The 20449-nt window shown below is 40.1% G+C and overlaps 2 protein-coding genes across 3 annotated transcripts; both read right to left on the reverse strand.

Moving 5' to 3' along the window:
* Nucleotides 1-288: 288 nt before the first annotated feature.
* Nucleotides 289-1444, reverse strand: LOC103697556 (ethylene-responsive transcription factor 4-like). The gene has a single exon (XM_008779440.6). It carries the CDS (start codon nucleotides 1258-1260, stop codon nucleotides 529-531), a length of 732 nt encoding a protein of 243 aa, XP_008777662.1. The 5' UTR covers nucleotides 1261-1444; the 3' UTR covers nucleotides 289-528.
* A 4313-nt stretch (nucleotides 1445-5757) lies between these two features.
* On the reverse strand, nucleotides 5758-19714 carry LOC103697555 (zinc finger CCCH domain-containing protein 36-like). 2 transcript variants are annotated; one of them, XM_017840695.5, is made up of 5 exons: nucleotides 19098-19714; nucleotides 8344-8905; nucleotides 7994-8190; nucleotides 6269-7875; nucleotides 5758-6157 (listed from the first exon to the last, which is right to left on the reverse strand). In XM_017840695.5, the coding sequence occupies exons 1-5, from the start codon at nucleotides 19372-19374 to the stop codon at nucleotides 6128-6130; spliced, it is 2673 nt and encodes an 890-aa protein (XP_017696184.4). In that variant the 5' UTR covers nucleotides 19375-19714; the 3' UTR covers nucleotides 5758-6127. The 2 variants fall into 2 exon arrangements, with proteins under 2 accessions (XP_017696184.4, XP_008777661.4); XM_008779439.6 differs by having other exon boundaries at nucleotides 7964-8190; nucleotides 19098-19712.
* Between the last annotated feature and the right edge of the window lie 735 nt (nucleotides 19715-20449).

Genomic DNA, 20449 nt, shown 5'->3' on the forward strand with positions numbered 1-20449 from the left:
GCGGATCGACGGCGACAGATCCACCGCTATGATCTTATGGAATTTAATTTAGTATTATATTGTCATTATTTCTTTTATTATTTATCATTGATTAAAGATTAAGAAAAAAAAAAGGAAACAGAAAGGTGAAAAGTATTGGAGGAAATTGAGGGCGAACACGAGGAGGAAATCTTGCCGGCCACCTGCGCAGCACCCACGCTCTCATTGCAGCGGCCGGCGTTTTCTCCACCGCTTAGTATACATTCATAATGTAATAAAGAAAGCAGAAACTTATTTCGGATGAAAACGTTAACGTAATTTAGACATAATCCATTGAAGAAGGATAAACTGAGAGAAATTACAAACGAGTTGGGATCTCCGGATCTGATATCGAACTCAAAAAGAAAAAAAGAAAGTCAAGTATTTACATAAGTTTCTCCTAGATAGATTTGCTCTCCAAGAAAAGCACAGGGAAACAAAAAATAATAATAATAATAATTTCGTCCCAAGCAAAGAAGCGGCGACGAGCCGCCGGCGATCGACAGCCGGTCAGGCGATCTCCGAAGGAGGGGGAAGGTTGAGATCCAGATGGAACGGCAGCATGTTAGGCGGCGGGGGAGAGGGCTGGTGGGGGTGCAAATCCACGACGGACGAGGAGTCCGAGTCGCTCTGGACGCCGCCGACCAGCGGGGTCTGGAAATCAGCCATGTTCACCGGCGTGCCCAGCATCGGGCGTTGCTGGCTCGCCTTGTCCGATCTAAGAAACGCGTCGAAGAAGAAGTAAGGATGCGGCACGCCGGCAGAGGCGGCGGCCGTCGTGAAGGGCTGGAAGGGGAACCGCGCGCCACGGCGGAGGAGGTCAAGATCGAGAGAGGGAAGAAGGGGCTGGGCCATCATCGGTGGCACTACGGCCTCCCGGCTGGAGGACTCGACGGTGCTGCTCTGGCTGCTCGGGCTCCCGGCTCCTCCACCGCCTCCGCCGCCCCCGCTGGGGCTCTGGAAGGCGTCCGGGTAGGGAAAGTTCGTCTTCGCCTTGGATCCGCGGAATTCCCGAGCGGCGGCGTCGTACGCCCTGGCGGCCTCCTCCGCGGTGTCGAAGGTCCCCAGCCACACCCGGCTCTTCTTCCCGGGATCCCGTATCTCCGCCGCGTACCTCCCCCACGGCCTCTTCCTCACTCCCCGAAAATGGACCTCCTTCGCTCCTCCCGCAACCGCTCCCCCGGTCCCAACGCCTCTTGCGCCCCCGGCGGCGGCGCCGTTAGCCTTCTCTCTGGGCGCCATGCCAAAAATCCCTCAGACCTCTCTCTCCTTTTCCTCTCCTTCTCTACCTTTCTGTTTCGTTTTCTTCGTTTAGCTCGCCCTTAGAAAGAAAGCGGTTGCAAATAAGAACAAGCGGTGGGTTAGTTAAAAGGGAGGCGAAGGGGGTACAAAATTTATAGAAGGAGAGAACGTTTGATGGACGGACGGATGGTTAGAGAGAGCGAGAGAGGAAAGAGAGAGTGGTGGAGCGGAGAAGTTGAAAATATTCGGCGCAGTCAACCAGCAGTTTGACTGTCCTTGGCCGCCTCGCTCGTCCGGAGAGTGGTGGGGGTTTTAACATGGCCCTCACTATGCCCACCAAGAGGCGAGCGCACCTCCAATGAAAGACGTTGCAAACCGGTGGGTCGAAGGGGTCGACCAATCAGAGAAGCGCACAGGCACTGGGATTCTTTTTTCAGGTCGCTTTTCCTCGCGGTTCTCAGCGAATCCAAAAAGTAGCGTAGTTAGATAATACAAAAGATTTTGTGAATTTTGATGGGGGATCCGGGTGTACGCGGCGCTCGGTCCAGCGAGACACGTGGTCCGCGGCAATCCTGGGGCGGCTTTCTCTCTCTTATCTTCATAACGGCCGTCAATTGTGGGGCGGGGCGGCGGGCGGCCGAGGGGTTGACGGGGACGGGGACGGGGGCGGGGGCGCGGTAGGGAGCAGACGGCGATAACGGTGCGTCCTCGTGGCGTCTCCAGTCCGAAGGTGGGGCCCGCCATCTGTCGGCATCGTCCTCTTTCGCGCCGTGTAACTTGGATCAGGAAACGGGCGGTAGGGCGCGGGGCCCGCGGCAGAGCCGTGTAATTCGGACCGGAAGTTAGTACGCGGCTCCACTCTTCGAGCGGCACGTGGTGAGTGGCGGAACCCTGTGCGCCCCGACGGATGTCCCCCGCGTGGGTGGACGCAATTATTGTTTCCATTTATTACCGTGGAGGTGGGTGGACGGCCGTTGGATCGCGATCGGGGACGGAGGGACGGAGGGACGGACGGTAGAGATGGGGGGACGGTGAGGCTGACCCCTTCCGAGGGCAAGAAACGTGGGAAAGGGATGCTTTGACCGAGAGGGCGAGCTGCCGTCCTTACGTGCCGCCTATTTAATTCCGCCCGGTGGCAGCCAGTGGGAGGGAGGCACGTGGGCGATTTACACGCGGTAGGCATCTCGGGGCCGGCAGTATCTCAGGCACGCGGTTGATGGATTTGGTAGGCCGGTAGATCCGGTTCCGGCAGCCCAGCAGGCAATGTCACACACGTGTGGGACCCACGTGTCAGCGAGAGAAGGGGATGGTTTGGTTCGATGTGGTGAAGCCGTGAAGACGAGGGATCTCGGTCGTTAGATCTTGTGCTTTGTGTGTTGGGTTGGGATTTCGGTGCTGGGGAAATTTCGGGAGGCTGGTGGGGTACGTGACAGCTACGTTGATGGTTGATGGTAGAAACTCGAGCGCTGGCGTTGGCTTGGACGCTTCATTTGTGGATGGGTGGAAAAGATGGCTGCATCCGTAAATGCGTTGGATTAGCATCCTCATCGACCGTGACATTACCCTGTTAGATATCTTCGAGGCAGGATTAATAAATATAATCTCCGCATAAGTTGAGACCAATCGATATGATTAGCGCTTCCCAGAATTGTTGCTATTGTATTTTTGGATTCCTGAAATTGATGGACTGGGAGAGTGGGAGTTCTGAGCCTAAAGACTTCAAGCAACCAATACGAACTAGATTTTAAGCCAATGAGGAAAAAGTTTGGCTTCTCTCGGCAACCAACCAATCCGTCGAATGTAGCCGGTAGCCTCTGGTCTTAGCACGTCTGGTGTCGTGTTGCACTGAATCCTTCATCCTGGAAAGCCAGCAAGTCTGGTGACTTGGCTTCCTATGGTACACAAACAGGAGAAACCGCCAGATTCTTAGGATCCAGATATATAAATAGTAAAGCATTAGGCTCGTTAATAAATTCAAATTTTATTCCTACCCTTGTATAAAGAAAAACTTCTTCGAGTGTTTGGTTTGTGCATATTAAAATTGAAGTGTTTTGAGGGCTGAACAAAAAAATCCAATTTTATGAGGTAATATGTCAAGATATTCTAAAGTTAAATATTAAAATATGATGGTGATTCATTTCTTAAGTTTTTATGGCCATAAATAATAATTTACTTTAGTGTCGGCTTCATGGATATCGTAATTGAAGAGTTCGAACAAAAAATTCGTTTTCATCAGACAATATGTGAGAAAGTGTTTTTCTGTTCCTGAAGGCAAATGCTAATATATTGTATTTCGTAACATTTTACATCATTCCAGTTTGATGGGTTTAAATAAAATTCTAAGAGCTTATGCGCATGAAGTCTCATAAACATCCATTTCAATATGCAACTTAAACTCCAGAGTTTCTGATTTTACAGATCATGTTTTAACTCATCTCTGTTTTTGTCATCTAATCAAAACACCTCTGGCTTCATATGTTATTGTCTATGTGTACCAACCACTTTTTCATAAAACTGCCTGATCGATAATAAAAGTTCTCTAAACCCCCTCATCTTTTGAATTTTTCAGAGGACGTTCACATTACAAGTCCCTCATCTCTTTGCTGACCAAGTATGCAGTCTTAGCTAGAAACTAAAAGCACATTACTGCGAATGGATCCAAGCCATGCCCAACTTGAACTGCCCAAGTATGTATCCCTGCAGGTCAACTTGATCCACGTACATCTGACTTAAACAAATCCAATTTATTTGGCCTAATAATCCTCCTTGTCCCTATTCAACATTTTGTAGCCTTGGCACCTCCTGATCAATCAGCAGTAACAGGTGCAGTTAAATAACATTATCATGCATATCATGGTTACCTAACTTGATGTCCCATATATTTCTACCTCAGCTTGCCAACTCCCTGGTATATGTATTCAAAAGACGAATCAAGGCAGAGTTCAGGATTGTGCTCTCGCTAGCATTCATCCTTTTTGGACAGCTAATTATCACATGAAATTGGAAAACATGAGGCCACACAAAGGAAATTGAGGATGTCACTAAACTAAGGTGAAAAATTCTAAGCAGACAACTCTGCAATTAAGGTATGACGAAGCACAACAGATGATACTTAGGGGCGCCATTCGGTTGATAACACTCAATTAAGTTGGAGATTGAAACAAGATGACCAGGCGATATAAGTGCAAAGGTGCTGCTGCTCCAAATGCGAAACTTAGTCACATGACAGACTTGGGAGTTGGTCATGCATGGGGAAAATAATAAAGGGTTAATAAAATGAAGCTTATGCGTTCAACCTTGGCTTGCACCATGGCAAATGACATGATTCCTATGAACAGTGGCAAATGTAGCAGCTACCAAGGTAGTTCAACATAAAGAGAATTGAGGTTACAGTTTCAGGGTGTAGGATAGATCACTGGAATTGTCTTGGGTCAACTCTGAAGTAGGTCAAAATTGTCCAACACCCTACGTTTGACCAGACGGTGGACCAAAGAACAACGAGCACCAAGCAAGTAATGAAACTAATTCTTGGCATGAATCTTGGTAATGAGTTGCTCAATAGATGGGTCAAGATAAAGAACAGTACGTCAAGTCATTAGATGAACCACAATTGATTTCCCTATGCTTTCCTGCTTATGATGAGCATGAGTGCTAACAAAGTAGAATGCAAAAATATAGAAAAGTGGGACATTTAAAACCAAAGAAAAAATGACAGAGTCAAACAGTCTAGCCATAACATGACTCCTAGCACCACTTGAACCCCAATAATGGAGTTCCAAAAAGAAGAGGCAGTTTTACCGACCTGCCTATGGAATTTAACCATACTTAATTTGTTCTCAGTTACGATTGCCTAAGTTTTTAGCTTGTGTCATGTTCAGACTAAAAAAATTGTAGGTGCCAATGTTGGGTGAGATTATATATTTTTGCAGTAATTGTTCTGTTGTTTGTATCCTAGCATTTGATAATGAAATTCCCTTAGCATAAGCCATGACACATTTCTCTGTCCTCCAGATCTCAACATATCAGACACCATGGCAAAACCTTAACTTTGCAAAGTTAAATACATGCTTAATCAAGTCAGCACTATGTAAACAATGATCCATGGGTTACTGCAACAGAACTGATGTCACAGAAGTGCAAATACTGGCCGCCTTTAAATTGCATATAAGAACAACCTTTTCAAAAAAAAAAAAAAGCATATAAGAACATGAAGAAAAATAAACATATCCCACATGGAAGAAAATTAAGCCGTCTTCTTCAACTTGCTGCCGTCTTGACAGCTTACATGATCTAAGTGACAACTTATATGTTGCAGCAATTAACACACACCATCTGTCATACATTTATGTGCAATACTACAGATGACAAAATCTAAACTTTTAAACATGATCATAAAATAGCTCCAGATATATCATTCCAAACTTTATACCTCCAACAAAAACCAAGATTTAGAAGGAAGAACGAACAGAAGAAATTACAAACACACATTAAATCTTTGAAATGTAACCTTTCTGTCTCTTAGGTCCTCCCAATTTCTAAGTTCACATGGTACCATTTTTGAACTCCCCCCCCCCCCCCCCCCCCCCCCACCCCAATTTTTGAACTGTAAAACATTTCTGTCTTCTAGGCCCCCCCATTATCCAAGTTCACATAGTAACAATTTCTAAGTTCGCCTGATATTAATGCCTTGCTAATATGATTAACTACAAACCTACAACAAAGATCACCAGAAGAAAATTTGCAGCCTAGCATGTAAAGAAGCTTGGACTCTGCCATAATAGTATCTCAAGCAAGTCTTCAAAATGTCTAGGTAAGATTCACAAGCAGATATCTGTACAGAACTCAAAATTATGTAGATGTCGGAGTCTCAGAATCGGGCATACTTATCCATATAACCCTGCAAATGGAAAAAAAAAATGCATTCAGAATATCAAGAAACAATCAAATAGGCAAAAAAAATAAAGGACCTTAAAGAATATCAGACATAACCCAGAATCCATGCACTGACCTCCACAAGTTTAAAAATTTTTGTCCGGGATAAGGACAGATATTGGTTTATAGACTCTGCAGTACTAGGAATTTGATGGGGTTGCAGTGAACTAATGACCTTTTCAACTGCTTTCTTAACTATCATCTTGTGGGCATCCTTACTAAAGTGACCATCCCGCCAAAATGGTTTTACCAATTCCTTCACAAAATCCACCAAAGCAAAACGAAAAATTCTTAATGCTTTTGATTCCTTGTCATTTCTAGCCTTGTCTACCTGATTCCCTGTATTACTATCAAGGTCCACCTCATTAACATTTTCACCATCAGTTGCATGAGGTACCCAGTGTTTCTCATCTTTAGACATAAAACTGTTTCCCCCATCAATGCTATCAGGTCCAGGAGCATCCACTGGGGTGATATACCCAGTAAATTGATGTGCTGCTGTGTTCTTATCAATTATGTCTTCAGTAGAGTGATTAAGAGAATTCAGAGGTTTCTGGGAACTATATGCTGGGGTATGACCGCTTAAAATAGGATCACCAATTATATGCTGACTTGACACACTCTGGATAATAGTCATTGGATAAGTTTGGCTAGTTACATTTCCTGCTTTGTGATGCTCGATGCAATCAACTAGTGGATCATATTGACTTCCAGGAGATGATTTACTTGGAGGTGCACAATAAGAAGATCGAAAACATTCAGATGGCTCCCAAGAATTTTCTTTTATTTTCAGACCAGCAGGCGGTGGAATATCCCCTACAACACCTTGTTGCATACTGCTCGAGTAGTATGGTGAAGATTTTCTTGGAAGTGAAGCAGACCTAGAACCATAATATCCTCTATCAAAATTGAACGATCTATGGCTTTCAAGATGCTCGGCACTTAAGGGTGCAGATCCACGAGTTGATGATGCTCCTATTTGAGGAAGCAAGTGAAATGAAGGTGAACCATGGAGAGGCTGAAGAGAACTGTCAAAACTTGAGTTCAATGAGCTGCTTAGACTATAAGAAGTGTATTTCGGGTCAGGAAGTGGAAAGCGGCTTTGTTGAGATCGAACTGCAACATCCTCCACCATTTTTCCATAAGAATAAGGATTGTTGCTATTCTGATACAGACAAGTTGCTGCAGAGGATCGAGCTGAATAATTTCCATATTCAGGGATTAGCGGATTCCTTGACAAAGGAGATATACTTGAAAATGTTGCATTATTCAGAAACTCCCCTTTGGGCATTTCCTGGTGCAGCTTTCCTTCATCTAGGTACCTTCTGGAGAGGAATTCTCCATTAGCCAAACGCCTCTCATCCAATGTGTCAAGATAAGTGCTTACACCAATAGGTCTTTGATATCCTTCTTGAACCAATGATGCCGGCCGTAAATCATTCATTGGAAGATTTAATTTCCTACTGCTTCCAGAAATATCAAATCTAAAATGCTCTTCTGTAGCAATCTTTGATGATTGCTTGTTGTATTCATCATGGAGTGGGGTTAATCCACAGCCCTCCCCACCATATGCCCTGACAAGGGCTCTTTGAAAATTCAATTTAGAAGATTTCTCAAAATTTAATGAGTCCAGGGTCTCATGTGAACTGGACAGCTTCAATCTTTGAGCTTCTTCTCTCAAACCTGGATACATGATGAGGGGGCGGTTAGTAACTTTTCCTATAATATATATTCTTTACACAGAACTCCTAAGTATAAGAAAAAAGGACACCTGCATGATCCATAAAATCACGCTTCGTACTTGGCTCAGTCATATTCTCTCTGGCCCACTGGCTGCTACTGACATCCCCCTCTTTCAGGTGAAGGAAACTACAAGAATTCCCCTTGATGCACCAGCCTTTCTTAAAAAAGTCACATACTATTGCAGGCCTTTTGCCTGAAATCTCAAGTATAGCACCGGGAGATGAACTCCTTGGTCTCCTTTGTGGAGTATGCATGCTGAAAATATATTGATTAGTCAAAATTTGGCCCATAAAGTGATGGCAGAAAAAAGAAAGAAAAAGATTCTACACACAAATACAAGTTCAGTAAGTTCCTAACCACGACTTTGAATTACCATTAAGAAATTTACAGCTTAAAGAATTGTAATACCTCAATATACCAGCGTCCTCTGGAGGCTGCAAGTCAATGTTTGGGTAGGGATTCGGTGCATCCTTTTCTATAACACCATCCATCTTCCCACATCTAGAGACACTTCTAATCATGCTCTGGACAGCTAATTTGTCCTCATTAACATGCAACAATCTGCTATCCTCGACACCAATTAAACTACCAGAGATTAAATTAGATTTATAACTGCCATGAGCTTCAAAACTGTATCTTCTCACATCTTTTGAAGCTTCAGTAGAAGTTTCCTTTTCCAACAGAACCTCAACATCCCTGTCTGCTAGATGAGATTTAGGAAACCTATTCTCTTCGGAAGACATGATATGTATATCCTGAACGGAAGACCTGGGGTCCCTGTCATTTATAGCAGATGCTTTCTTGCCATCCTCTGCTAGCAGCTTAGCTGGAGGATCATAGACAGTAAGGTCGCTGACATGATCCTGGCCATGGATAGTCAAAGTTTGTCCAATGTTAGACCTCTCATGGGTCGAGGAGACTGACTTCAGATCTTTACCATTGCCATCAGACTCTATTTTTTTACTAGCATCTACATAGGGGGAAAGGGGGGAAAAATAATCAATTTATGATCAATGATAACTGCCAGCCAAAAAAAAAAAAAAAAAACTTTGGCTAAAAATGTGAAATCTCAAATTATAATATATGCGTGTGTGCGCGCATGTGCGCATGCATGGGCGTGCGCGTGTGTATCCTTTAGAACCTTTGAAGATGATTCAATACCTCGTAAATGGATCCTGAATTTATGCGATATAATAATCAAGCAGAAATCATACTATACTCTAGTGGATGCTGTTTGAATGCCACCAAGACCTATAAAACCAGCAAGCTCACTGTTGTAGATCTAATGGAAAGTTGATTTGTCAGGTATTTGGAGGAAAGCATTCTTCCTTGAAAACAGGAGTTGAGGCTTAACAAAGAAGAGATGAGAATGAAATATACCATTCTATACCACAACTCTAAGGATAGTACCATTGTGCTGCTACCCAGTATGTGTGTATGTGTGTATGTATGTCCATCCATCCATATATACACATGTAAAGCAGATTTGCATGAGAGAACTACTTTTTATTTGGCATGAGGAAAACAATTTTACCATGCATATCCATGTAAGTGTTAAATATGAAGACTCATCTAACCCTAGATTGTAGCATTATACAAAACTAACTCTTGTAGCTATGTAGAAGCAATTGGAAACTTGCATACCACATGTACGGCTAATAACTTTTCTTAGTCATTTTTGCATCTACATTTTAAAGTCTATGAAAGAATTACTGATATTAGTATTACAACTTTCACAAAACACATTAAACAAGTCAAACAATTGAAGTATTTGAAATCAAGACCAGCACCAACATGCAGCTGAAGAAATAGTTAATTACACATAAGCTAGCACATAACAAAACAAATAATTTGCCTATTATAGAGAAGACAAACAATCTTAACAAATATTATCTTTTTATATTCTGTACTATATAATATTATGACAATAAAAATTGTTCATTAATTGACAATTTTTTTCTCTGTTTTCTCACACCTCCATTATATCCACTCCCCGATCAAACACTCAGAATACGCAAGTGATTTACCTCTCACATCCACGTCCATCTATATAAATGGAAGCTTAGTTTTGCTAGACCTGATCCTCAAATATATGCTGCCATGTTTCAAGCATCGAGTTCAAGTGATTCATGGTTGTACTGGGATTAGGTTTCCAATGTTACCATCATATGGAGTAAATGGTACCAGAAGTTGAATGGGTTATATTTTATATTTGCTTTTGTTTATTAACCTGTGGTAGATACCATCATATGCCTTCCTTAATATCTTCTCCCTATATTTGTTTTCTTTTTATTTTCTTTTAACTTAAGTACTCATGATGCCTGCAAGTAATCATTCACTAGATTGCATTAAAAAAAAGAGGTTTAAAAACAATTATAAAGAAAAATAAGAAGATACAAAGATATTCATAACTCAGAGAGTGGATGGACCTCTATGGAGTTGCAAAACAATCGCAAACAATTGAGACCTAACAGAAGGTTTTTTAATTCCAGAGATAAGTCTGACAACGGAACCTCTTAATTAATGAGAGCAATGAGAAAAACATCTGGTAAAACTTGGAAAAAAATAGGAATAAGCATTACAAGAAAATGCTAGAACAGTACTACTTGAGAGTAGACTGGTGGAGAATGACTTTGAATGTACAGGCAAATAAGTTTTCAGGTGTTGATCTTGGTTTGTGGGGGAGGGGAACAAAATGAAAGAACACCCAAGGTAACAATGGAGATGTAATGAGCAGAAGGATTTTCCAACCTTGTATAAACAAATGCAGCCCTACTAGGATTAATGAAGGCATCACAAGCTCAACCCAAAAAGTTGGAATAAGGCTTGTTGACTAATGACTAGTGTTTTTTTTTATTTTAAAAATATATACATATTGTGATTTAGAATTACACCGCAAGAGATTTCAGGAACAAAAACAACAAAGACATATAAGACCTAGACTGCAGCAAATCATTCACGAAGTTACCAGTGAAGATCAGACAGTATTACTAAGGGCATGAACTGCTGAGAGATTTCATTCCCTACAAAGACAATCTAAAATGCTTCACAAAGATCTCTATGTGCTTCAGATAAAACATACAAGAAGTTCCTACTATTATCTCCAACTAAGATGGGTTTCTGACTAAAGTGAATTGGATGGAAGAACTTCTATAAATACTAATGCCGTCTTTGTTGCTGAACCATACTGGAAGTGATGGATTTAGTTTGGAAAGTCACATATACAGTAATATGTTCTTCGGGTATAATTACAATAAGATCAAGACCATTTTTTTCATTCTGATAATTATCACGATCACTAGAAAGCAATATAAACTTTTCCAGAGATGGTATTTTCCAATTGCCACTTTCCAAGTCAGGATGTTCAATTTATAATGACGTCTAGAAATTAATCCTTTAATTACTTCACAAATCTTACCCAAAATTTATTACATAAATCCTTTTCCCTCTGCTGAGTGCCTTCCTCAGAGAGATCTACCACATGCTCCTGATCAAGTTTGCAATAAGTTTTCAATAATTAGACAACTTACAGCTAGTGTAACTCTACCACCAAGAAAAAGTCAGTCTTTAGCCTTTAACTTTGGAGTTCTAGAGGATAATCCACAACATACATCAGGGACATGGATATTCTATACTGTCCACATTTCCTGTACCCATTCTGATTCTGCAATAGAACTGATCAAATCAAAAAAACTCTATTCCTAATACCATTTTGCAACAACTAAAAAAATATTTAGGGTTGCAGTCTAGTTTTTATACAATACAAAATTGTCAGGGATGTTGGTGGCAGATTATAATTAAGAAAAATTTTTGATGTCCTAGAGCAAATTCATTTCATGCAATACTTTTACAACATGCTAAAAATATTACTAATAGTTCTAATACACTAAGTAGGAGAAGCAGAAAATGCAAGCCTAGAAATGATACATTTATGGAAGTTTGTTCCCCATCACACTACTCCATATCCAATCACCACTTGAAAAGAATCCCAAGTGAGGATCCTAGTGTGATTTTGATGTTTACAAAGCCATTGAGGTCAAATGGGAATACTAATGTTTTCAATTCAATTGATCTAGTACATAAGTGAGTAAGGAAGAAAGATTTGATACATCCTTGATACACTTTGCTTGATACATTTAAAAGAACTTTCAAGAGCACATCTAAAAACAAATTATATTGGAAGAACTTGAGAAAAAAACTAATTTACAGTTTAATATACCTTAGAGTCAAATTCTCTAGATTAAAGCTCAATTCTATCTTTTACATGTTTAATGAGCTTAAACTTTAACGTGCCAAACATCCGAAGAAGCAAGAAATGATTTGCAATGTTGTTACCTCATGATTACATGTTATATATGAAAATCTAACCTTAAGATGCAGAAAATCAAAGTTGGAGTCGACCCCAGAAGAGATGGAGCCGATCCTGGCACACTTGGCACAATTGGCACTGTAGCGCACTGTAGCTCGAGCCGACCCGAGACCAGCTCGAGCTGACCCGAGAAAACTGGCATTGTAGTGCACTGTAGCTTGAGTCGACCCCACTATAGCTCAAGTCGACCCCAGCTTGAAACGTCAAGAAAAACAAGCTTCTGGATTTTCTGAGAGGGTTGACCCCACTGTAGCAGGGACCGACCCCACTGTAGCAGGGGCTGACCTCAGAAAAGTTTGAGCCGACCCCAGCTTGATGAACAATAGCTTGAGCCGACCCCACTGTAGTAAGGGCCGACCCCACTGTAGCAGGGGCCGACCCCAGAAAAGCTTGAGCCGACCCCAGCCTGATGAACAGTAGCTTAAGCCGACCCCACTGTAGCAGGGGTCGACCCCAGCATGGCTGACAGCATAACGGTTAGTTATGCAGAAGCACTATTTGAGCTACCAACGGCTATAAACGGCTAGTTTCTTCAATCCAACGGCTAGAAAGGTCCAATTGGAGGTTGAAGAGGTATTTAATAGCCACCATTCATCAGGAAAGATAAGCTTTGATAATTAAGAAGAGCATTCAAGTGAAAACTCAAGCTTAGAGGTGCTTCATTCAATTGCTTCATTCGAAAAGCCAAAAAAAGGTGGTTGAGCAATCTTCAAGTGTCTTCAAAAGCTCTATCAACCCCTTGAAGAGTGAAGCAACCTTGGCAAAGAGAAGAAGAGCAATCTACAAAGTGATAAATATTTTCTAACCTCCTCTTGTAGTGCATACTTGTTATATTTGCACACTTAGGAGTTTTAAACCTTTTATTCTTCATTTATTATAAGGTTTGTTGGTGAGCCCGTAAAACCAACGGTGTAGGTTGTTGGTGAGCCCGTAAAACCAACGGTGTAGGTTGTTGGTGAGCCCGTAAAACCAACGTAGATTGTTGGTGAGCCCGTAAAACCAACGTTTAGGTTTATTGGTGAACCCGTAAAACCAATTGTAAGGGTTTTTGGATTATGAGCCCGGAAAAACAATCCAACTGTAATCCGAGGGGTTATAGTAAATTTCCAAGGAAACACTTGGGGAGTGGACGTAGGTGCTTTGGGGTGCACCGAACCACTATACTTGATTGTGTTTGCATTGTGTGCTTTGGTTTATTTTCTTTACTTAAGCAATTGCTCTAGCTTAAATTCTAAAAGTGATTTAATCACATTTGTTTAGAGCTTTACTACTATTGCTTCCACTGCACCTATATTATCATATAGGCCAAAACACATTCACTTAAAAATTAATTTGAGGCCTTAAAATTTAGAAAACCCAATTCACCCCCCCTTGGGTTGTCACCTTGGGCAACACCAAGGACCTTAAATTTTTTTAGATAAGGGCTTCACACAAGGATATATTTTTAACCATAAAGCACTCCCAAGTAGCTAAGCAACCATCACGATTTATCTCCCTCTGGTAACTCCACATTTTGGCTAACGAGTTTGCTGAGGATTTGTCTAAATTGAAAGATGCAACATTGTATTAGTGATCTTATATGCAAGTTCAGAAGAGCAATCATTCCAAAAATCCCCTATTACTATTCGTATTATTTTTTTAAAAAAATATTTCCTGAATGGGAAGCAATCCCATACTTCTTCTTTTTTTTTTTGCTAAAGCAAGTATTTCATACAGTACGTGTACGAATACACCTACAGCAATCCCATACTTTGGAAGTCTTTAAAAGCCTTATATAAACATCCCTTTCAATCTAGCAAATCTATTCAGGTAATGCATACGGTCTCACCTTCCATCAATGTTAGTGCTTCCTCGACCTACTTGCCGACAGTCAAGGATCATAATTCTTCTCTTTGACCATAGAAACAGTTCATCAATCAGATTGGCATCAACATTTATGAACTCTCTATAAGTAAGGCAATTGTGATTATTAATTTGCAATGCAAGCTTATCAAAATAATCTTACTAAATAAAGATCTTTGTAAAATTACCCCTCATTTACTGTTGGCCATGCTATGCTTGGAGTTTGTTTTGTTTTCTCCTTTCAAACCAAAATATAAGGTCTTTGCAAAAAAAACTGTCTTTCTTGTTCAAGAAAAATGGACTCCTCCATGTCTGAGTCTTTTAAGTTTTTTGAAAATAAGCACTTCCTAAAGATTTCAGTTCCTCTCGTCCCAATTCTTGGATCTTGGCCTTGCTCGACTCAAAGGGATTCTTTCTTTGCCCAATTACTATAAATATCAATGCTTCGAGGGTCAAAGGAACACCAACCATACATGATTTATATCAAAGCGATGTTTGGTATAAGAAATATACAGAAACAAAAGAACTATTAGTCAAAAATAGAACCAATCAAGAGTACCCTCACAAAGAATCTTGAATAGCAGAGAAAATAACTTATGATTAGGAAAACTTCAACACTGTCCAAATCTCATAGGATCAGACCTCTCTTGATGGTCCCTTAACATCCAAAGAATCATCCCCCCAAGCCCACCTCTCAATAAATTAAAACATGTACGACCACTACCAACTGTTTAGTTTGTTTAATGCATGTTAGAAGAGCCCTCTACATATTATACATCTTCACAATGCATAATATTTTCAGCATACCAAGTTAAATTGCATACTCATTTTTTGTATTTTTCCTCCTTAACCCATTGCCTTTTCCTATTGACCTTAGGCTCTAGACAATGTTATAACCCTACTAATGTTCTATCACATTGATATTACACTTCTTTATTAATTTCTTAAAATATTTAAATATCAATTCTAAACCTTTTACATATAACTTCAAAGTCATGCCCTAATTTCTTTGCCTAATGAAGATCTTGTTCAGATGAAGGAACTAGGCCATGTTGCCCTTCTAGCATTAAGGATTTTGCATGCCTCTTAGACTTGGTCCAGCCACCTACAAATTTTGCCCTTAATGCCTTCAAGAAAGTTTATGATGTTTAACAAATGCATGGTGTTTCTACATAGCAGTTCATCAAGTCAAGAACCATATTTTGGCTCTTCCTTGTAACTTAAACCCTATTATGAACTGAACATTCCTTCCAGATACCATATTTTAACTCTTCTCAAGCAAGCACGCCCCCCACCCCCACCCCCCTCAACAAAAAGAGAAAAAAAACACCACCGCCACACTGTGAAGAACTCTTTGGGCCTAGGGCACCAAATGATCACTCCATGGTATTCCTATTAGTCAATCATTCTAGCATCCTTTGACATGGCACTTGATTTCAAATCCATATTATTCCAAAATCTAGCTCATCACCTTTTTACCAAATTTAGAAGGATATTTGTTTTCATAATTTTCCTCCAAACAATAACAGTGAAGATTACTGTAGGAGTAGAAACACAGTCTTTGCAATATATTTAAATTTTCTATGGTGATTAGAAAAGAAAATCTTTCTCACTGCCCAAATCACAGCCATGTCTCAACAAGGTTGCATATGTAATCTTAATTCTTCCATAATATCTTTGATTATTTATTCGAAAACCCCACTCAGATTAGCTGAGTGCCACCAAGTTTGCATCTCCCTTGCCAAAAGTGGGTTTTTACAAAGTTCTTCCAAACATTTATAACCGTTGAAGACACTTATAACCATTGAAGAGACCACGATCATTGGACAAGATTAACGTAGATAAGATTTCCCATAACAGTGAAAATGTTGCTTTCTGTAATTTCTTTTTGAGGACTAGGATGGGGAATCCCAATGCAAAATCGAGGAAAGGACAACATTCGAACCCAGATCCTTGCTTTCCGCAATTTCATTGTAACAATAAAAGTATTCATACTTAATATATCATATTTGTTTTTCTCAAAAACTGAAGAGAACTATAGAGATAGAGACACCTAAATCTATTTGAACCATGCCATAATAGAGCAAGCAGCCATATGCCTAATAAAGTGGTCATCTAGTTTTAACTAAATAACCCTAATAAGTGATGGGCATCATCTTTTCATTACAAACCAACATAACAGCAAGTCAAGCCTAGTTATTTGGTCTAGGTTAGCCTTGCGAAATACGACAAATTCTAGGCATAGTCCCACAGAAAAGCTATGCAATCAATGGCCTCCATGATGAAGAATATCAATGATGATGTGATATGAACTAAATATCACGATTGCATGGTCGATGCACTAAAACATAATAATAGAGTTTGATGTATCTAATTACATGTCTGGTTGAGAATTGGCATGAGCTAGGCCTCATGGAGGATAACATAAATGACCCTAATAAGTGATGAGCATCATCTGTTCATTACAAACCAACATAATATCCCATAAAAAACCCTAATAACATAATATAACATGACATAGTATAACATAATATAATATAATATATCATAATATGTACCATCTAATATTTCATTATAACTTAATATCCCAAATCCTCACCTAGTTCCTGATCATGCATTCTCCTCCCCTTTCCATCCCTTCTGTAGGGGTAAAAATGGATTGGATAATATGCATCCAGTTTCCTTTTTTTAACACAAAAATATGAATAAACATATAAAAATATTTGATTTGATTCTGAATATCCAAATTCTTTTTCAGTTCCATTTAGTCTTGTACAGCTCTCATATACACCAAAGCGAAATAAGTGGCAACATCAACATGCTTCCATGTAACTTCCTTTCCATATATTGATATGTTTAATTTGGTAGTTGCATCCTCTAACGTCAGCCTTTTAATTTAAAAAATGTATCTTAGCAAAATTGTTAAATTCTACCAAAAGAGTCATGCAACTAAATGTATATGGTTATTCCTTTGTTATTTTTTGTGAGATCATTTGTTTCTTTTTGAAGAATAACAATAGCAAGTTGGGAGGCTTGTGAACTTAATTTACGTTAATAAAACATAAAATGGAATAATATCCTACCCACAAAGTGTAACTACTTGATAAATCCGCATTTATTTCCTTGTTCTAAAATCCAATTTGAATCCATATCCCTTTAGTATGGAACATGGGCACAAACATTAGCATCTGCTTAATATACGTATTCGAATTCATATCCACTAAATAAAAATGGATAGGAATATATGGATATACTAACTTTTTATCTACGTCCTACACAATTTTAGCTACTCTCTTGTTCTCCTTTTCACCAATTACTCTCTTTTCTCCTCTCCTCTTTTCCCTCTTTATCTTCCAATGATCCTTCGCTCACTTCTCCTCCTCTCCTCTTCGCCTGCCACCACCCTGCACTAGCTGTGACTCCAGCACTAACTATGACCTTGACCCCCATGCATGATCTCTCCAATTGCCCCAGTGATTGCTATAATCAAAACCACCCTTGTAGGCCTGATCCCATCTCCTTGCATGAAGATCAAGCCCAAAAAGGCCGGGTTAAGGCTTAGGCATGAGAAAATTCATTTAGACATTGCCCAATCATTACAAAAAATTTTTAAACAAGTTGGGATAATGAGGTTTGCTTGGCCTGAGCCTGGCCCATTATCAGCCCTACATTTATGCAACTTAACCAAAATCGGTTCTTATAATTTATTTTTTTATAAGGATAGCGTGTTTCCAAATCCATTTTTTTGCTATAATGATATCCCTATGTAAGTCAAGCACTGAGGTCAGACTATCTTACAGACATTTTTGTTTAGTGCCATGATTGTGCATCATGATAGTGAGATATCAAGACTAGGTATTAGATCAGTGACGCCTTCTACCTAGGCATTTGTCTAGAATTAAATCATGTCATTTTATGCCATCATATAATCCCTCTACGTTAGCTTCAAAAGGTTTAACAACATAATAAAAAATCTGGAATTCTGTACAAGATCAATATAATTCTAAAACTTTTTTGGGACTCCAATTTATGAGATACATGGTACAGCTCACTATGACAAACAGATCAAAGTTCAAGCACATGTGAGAGTTGAATGTGCAGTAGTCAAAGATATTACGATAAAAGAAATGATAATAAATAGAATTAGATGGAGAACATATTAAGAAATTTACAATAGTTCGTATATGGCTCAGGAAGAACTGCATGCAGCTGCATTTATTTTGAATTTAGAACATCATATATGCACCAAATTGTTGACAAATGCAGTAACATTTTATGCAAGGATAAAACCCCTGAGACACTGAACGACACGTGTGTCAAGGAGAACTATAAGGTGCTTTACATCATGCCTTGACATTATTTCTCCATCACGAAGGTGGTTCTATAAATGAATACATAAGCAAGTAAACTACCATATGCGTTGCAGTGCCCGAATCCTCCTATATGGCAATATCTAGAGAAATCATGGTGAAGCTAGTTAGTACATTTCCCAATTCTGCTTGTCACCATTCTCTAAAAATTGCAGTTTGTACCAATGCAATCAGCCCTCAACTCAAGAAATCATCAAATTAATTGCTACACATATTGAAATTTCACAATGGTACCGAAAACGACATGAAAACTTTTGACAAGTAAACCAATCACATGCCAAAACCCTAAAAAATTGACGGCCAAAACCCTAAAAAATTGACGGCCAAAATCCATGTTCCCCTATAAGTCGTTTTTTTTGGGTTAAATTCCCCTATAAGTCTTTATCTCTCCATCATTTCTTCTACAACCTAAAGTCATCTCTTTTCTCTTCAATCTGAAACTCATACAGAATCAGATAAATGCAGCAAAAGCGATGGCAACAAGAAATAATACTGAAAAACGAAGGCAAAAGAAAATTATTCCAAATGGATGAAATGCACTCTTCAATAAACGGGAGGGACGGTGGGGTAAAAGGACAAACTCTGGGCGTCCTCGCCCGGAGGAGACTCGGCACCGCCCTCCTCTTCTTCGACTGCCACCTCCTCCTCCACCCCCTCTTCGTCCTCCTCTCCCTCTCCCTCCGATCCTTCTTCCCCCTCCTCGTCGTCCTCCTCCTCCACCACCACCTCCTCCTCTTCTTCGTCGACGTCTCGTTCTTCCTCGGGGGACTCATCGCCACCGCCCGAGCCCGAGGGGCAATCTGCCATGGCGGAGCTCTCGGGGGGCGAATCGGGAACGGGCGCCGCGCGCTTCGGCATCTCCGCCAAGGGCGAGGGGAAAAGGAAGTATAAAAAGGCGAAGGGGTGGAGGTGAGACGGAAGGGGAGAGGCGAAGGTGTCACCAAGACAGCCTCCCCTCTCGCCAGTTGCCTCTCACTCTGGCCCTCTCTTCATTCCCCTACTTCTTATATATAGCCAGCCTCCCTACGTCGGATTTTTCTTTCCTCTTCCATTGCTTTCCTTCGTAAATCTGGCTCATTGCCTTTCCAGGGTCTTTATCCGATGCGATAGTCTAAGATTATGTTTACAGTATAATAGGAAAAAAAAAGTTCTCTTTCAAAAAAGGACCTTAGCAAAAGAACTGAACTTACTGTCAAATATTACTTAAGATATAGTCCCATCACTTTCCATTTAAGGTCAGGAGCATGGGTTTAATATCCAAGAGTATCCATCCTTTTTTCGAGCCCTTGTGTTTGATTCTTTTACTCATAAAATAAAAGTTTTTGAAAAAATGAAGCATATATTTTTTTCAAAAAAAGTACCAACAATCTTGCAATAGAAAAATTGATCACCTTGTATGATGCAAAAAGATAAAAATGGATCTTCGAGCAAATGTACATATAGTTACATGTTGATCCAAGTTAGGTTTTTTTTTTACTTACCTTTTGATTTCCTGTTGGATTTGAATTCCTTTGTCAATTTAAGTATGAAATAAAGATAAAGTTCACAATGTTTTTTTTTTATAGGCAAAATAGAAGATGAGACCATTCAAACATGGATATATGATCTTTAATTGAATGGGAGTTTTCAGCTTCTTGACCTGCCAATCAAGGCAAATGTACCCACCATTTAGAAATAAGGTTGAATTACTACACTATGGATCGAGTAGAGAAAATTTAGAAAAATCAATGAAGCTAATATTTGAAAGAAAGAAAATAAGAGGCAAAGAGGAATCAAAGGTGCGAGACAATCAGCGGATGTTATCTTGGTATTGATCCCTCATGGTATCCTTTACCATGAATGCATTGGAGGATATGCTAGGTATGTTTTTTGTTGTACTTTTGTTTTCTAAAAGATGGAGGGGAGGAAAAAGGAAGAAGAGGAGGATGCCGGA

This window comes from Phoenix dactylifera, chromosome 9 (assembly GCF_051530095.1).
Source record: "Phoenix dactylifera cultivar Ajwa chromosome 9, Ajwa_hap1_PhDact_Kaust_v1.1, whole genome shotgun sequence".
NCBI lineage: Eukaryota > Viridiplantae > Streptophyta > Magnoliopsida > Arecales > Arecaceae > Phoenix > Phoenix dactylifera.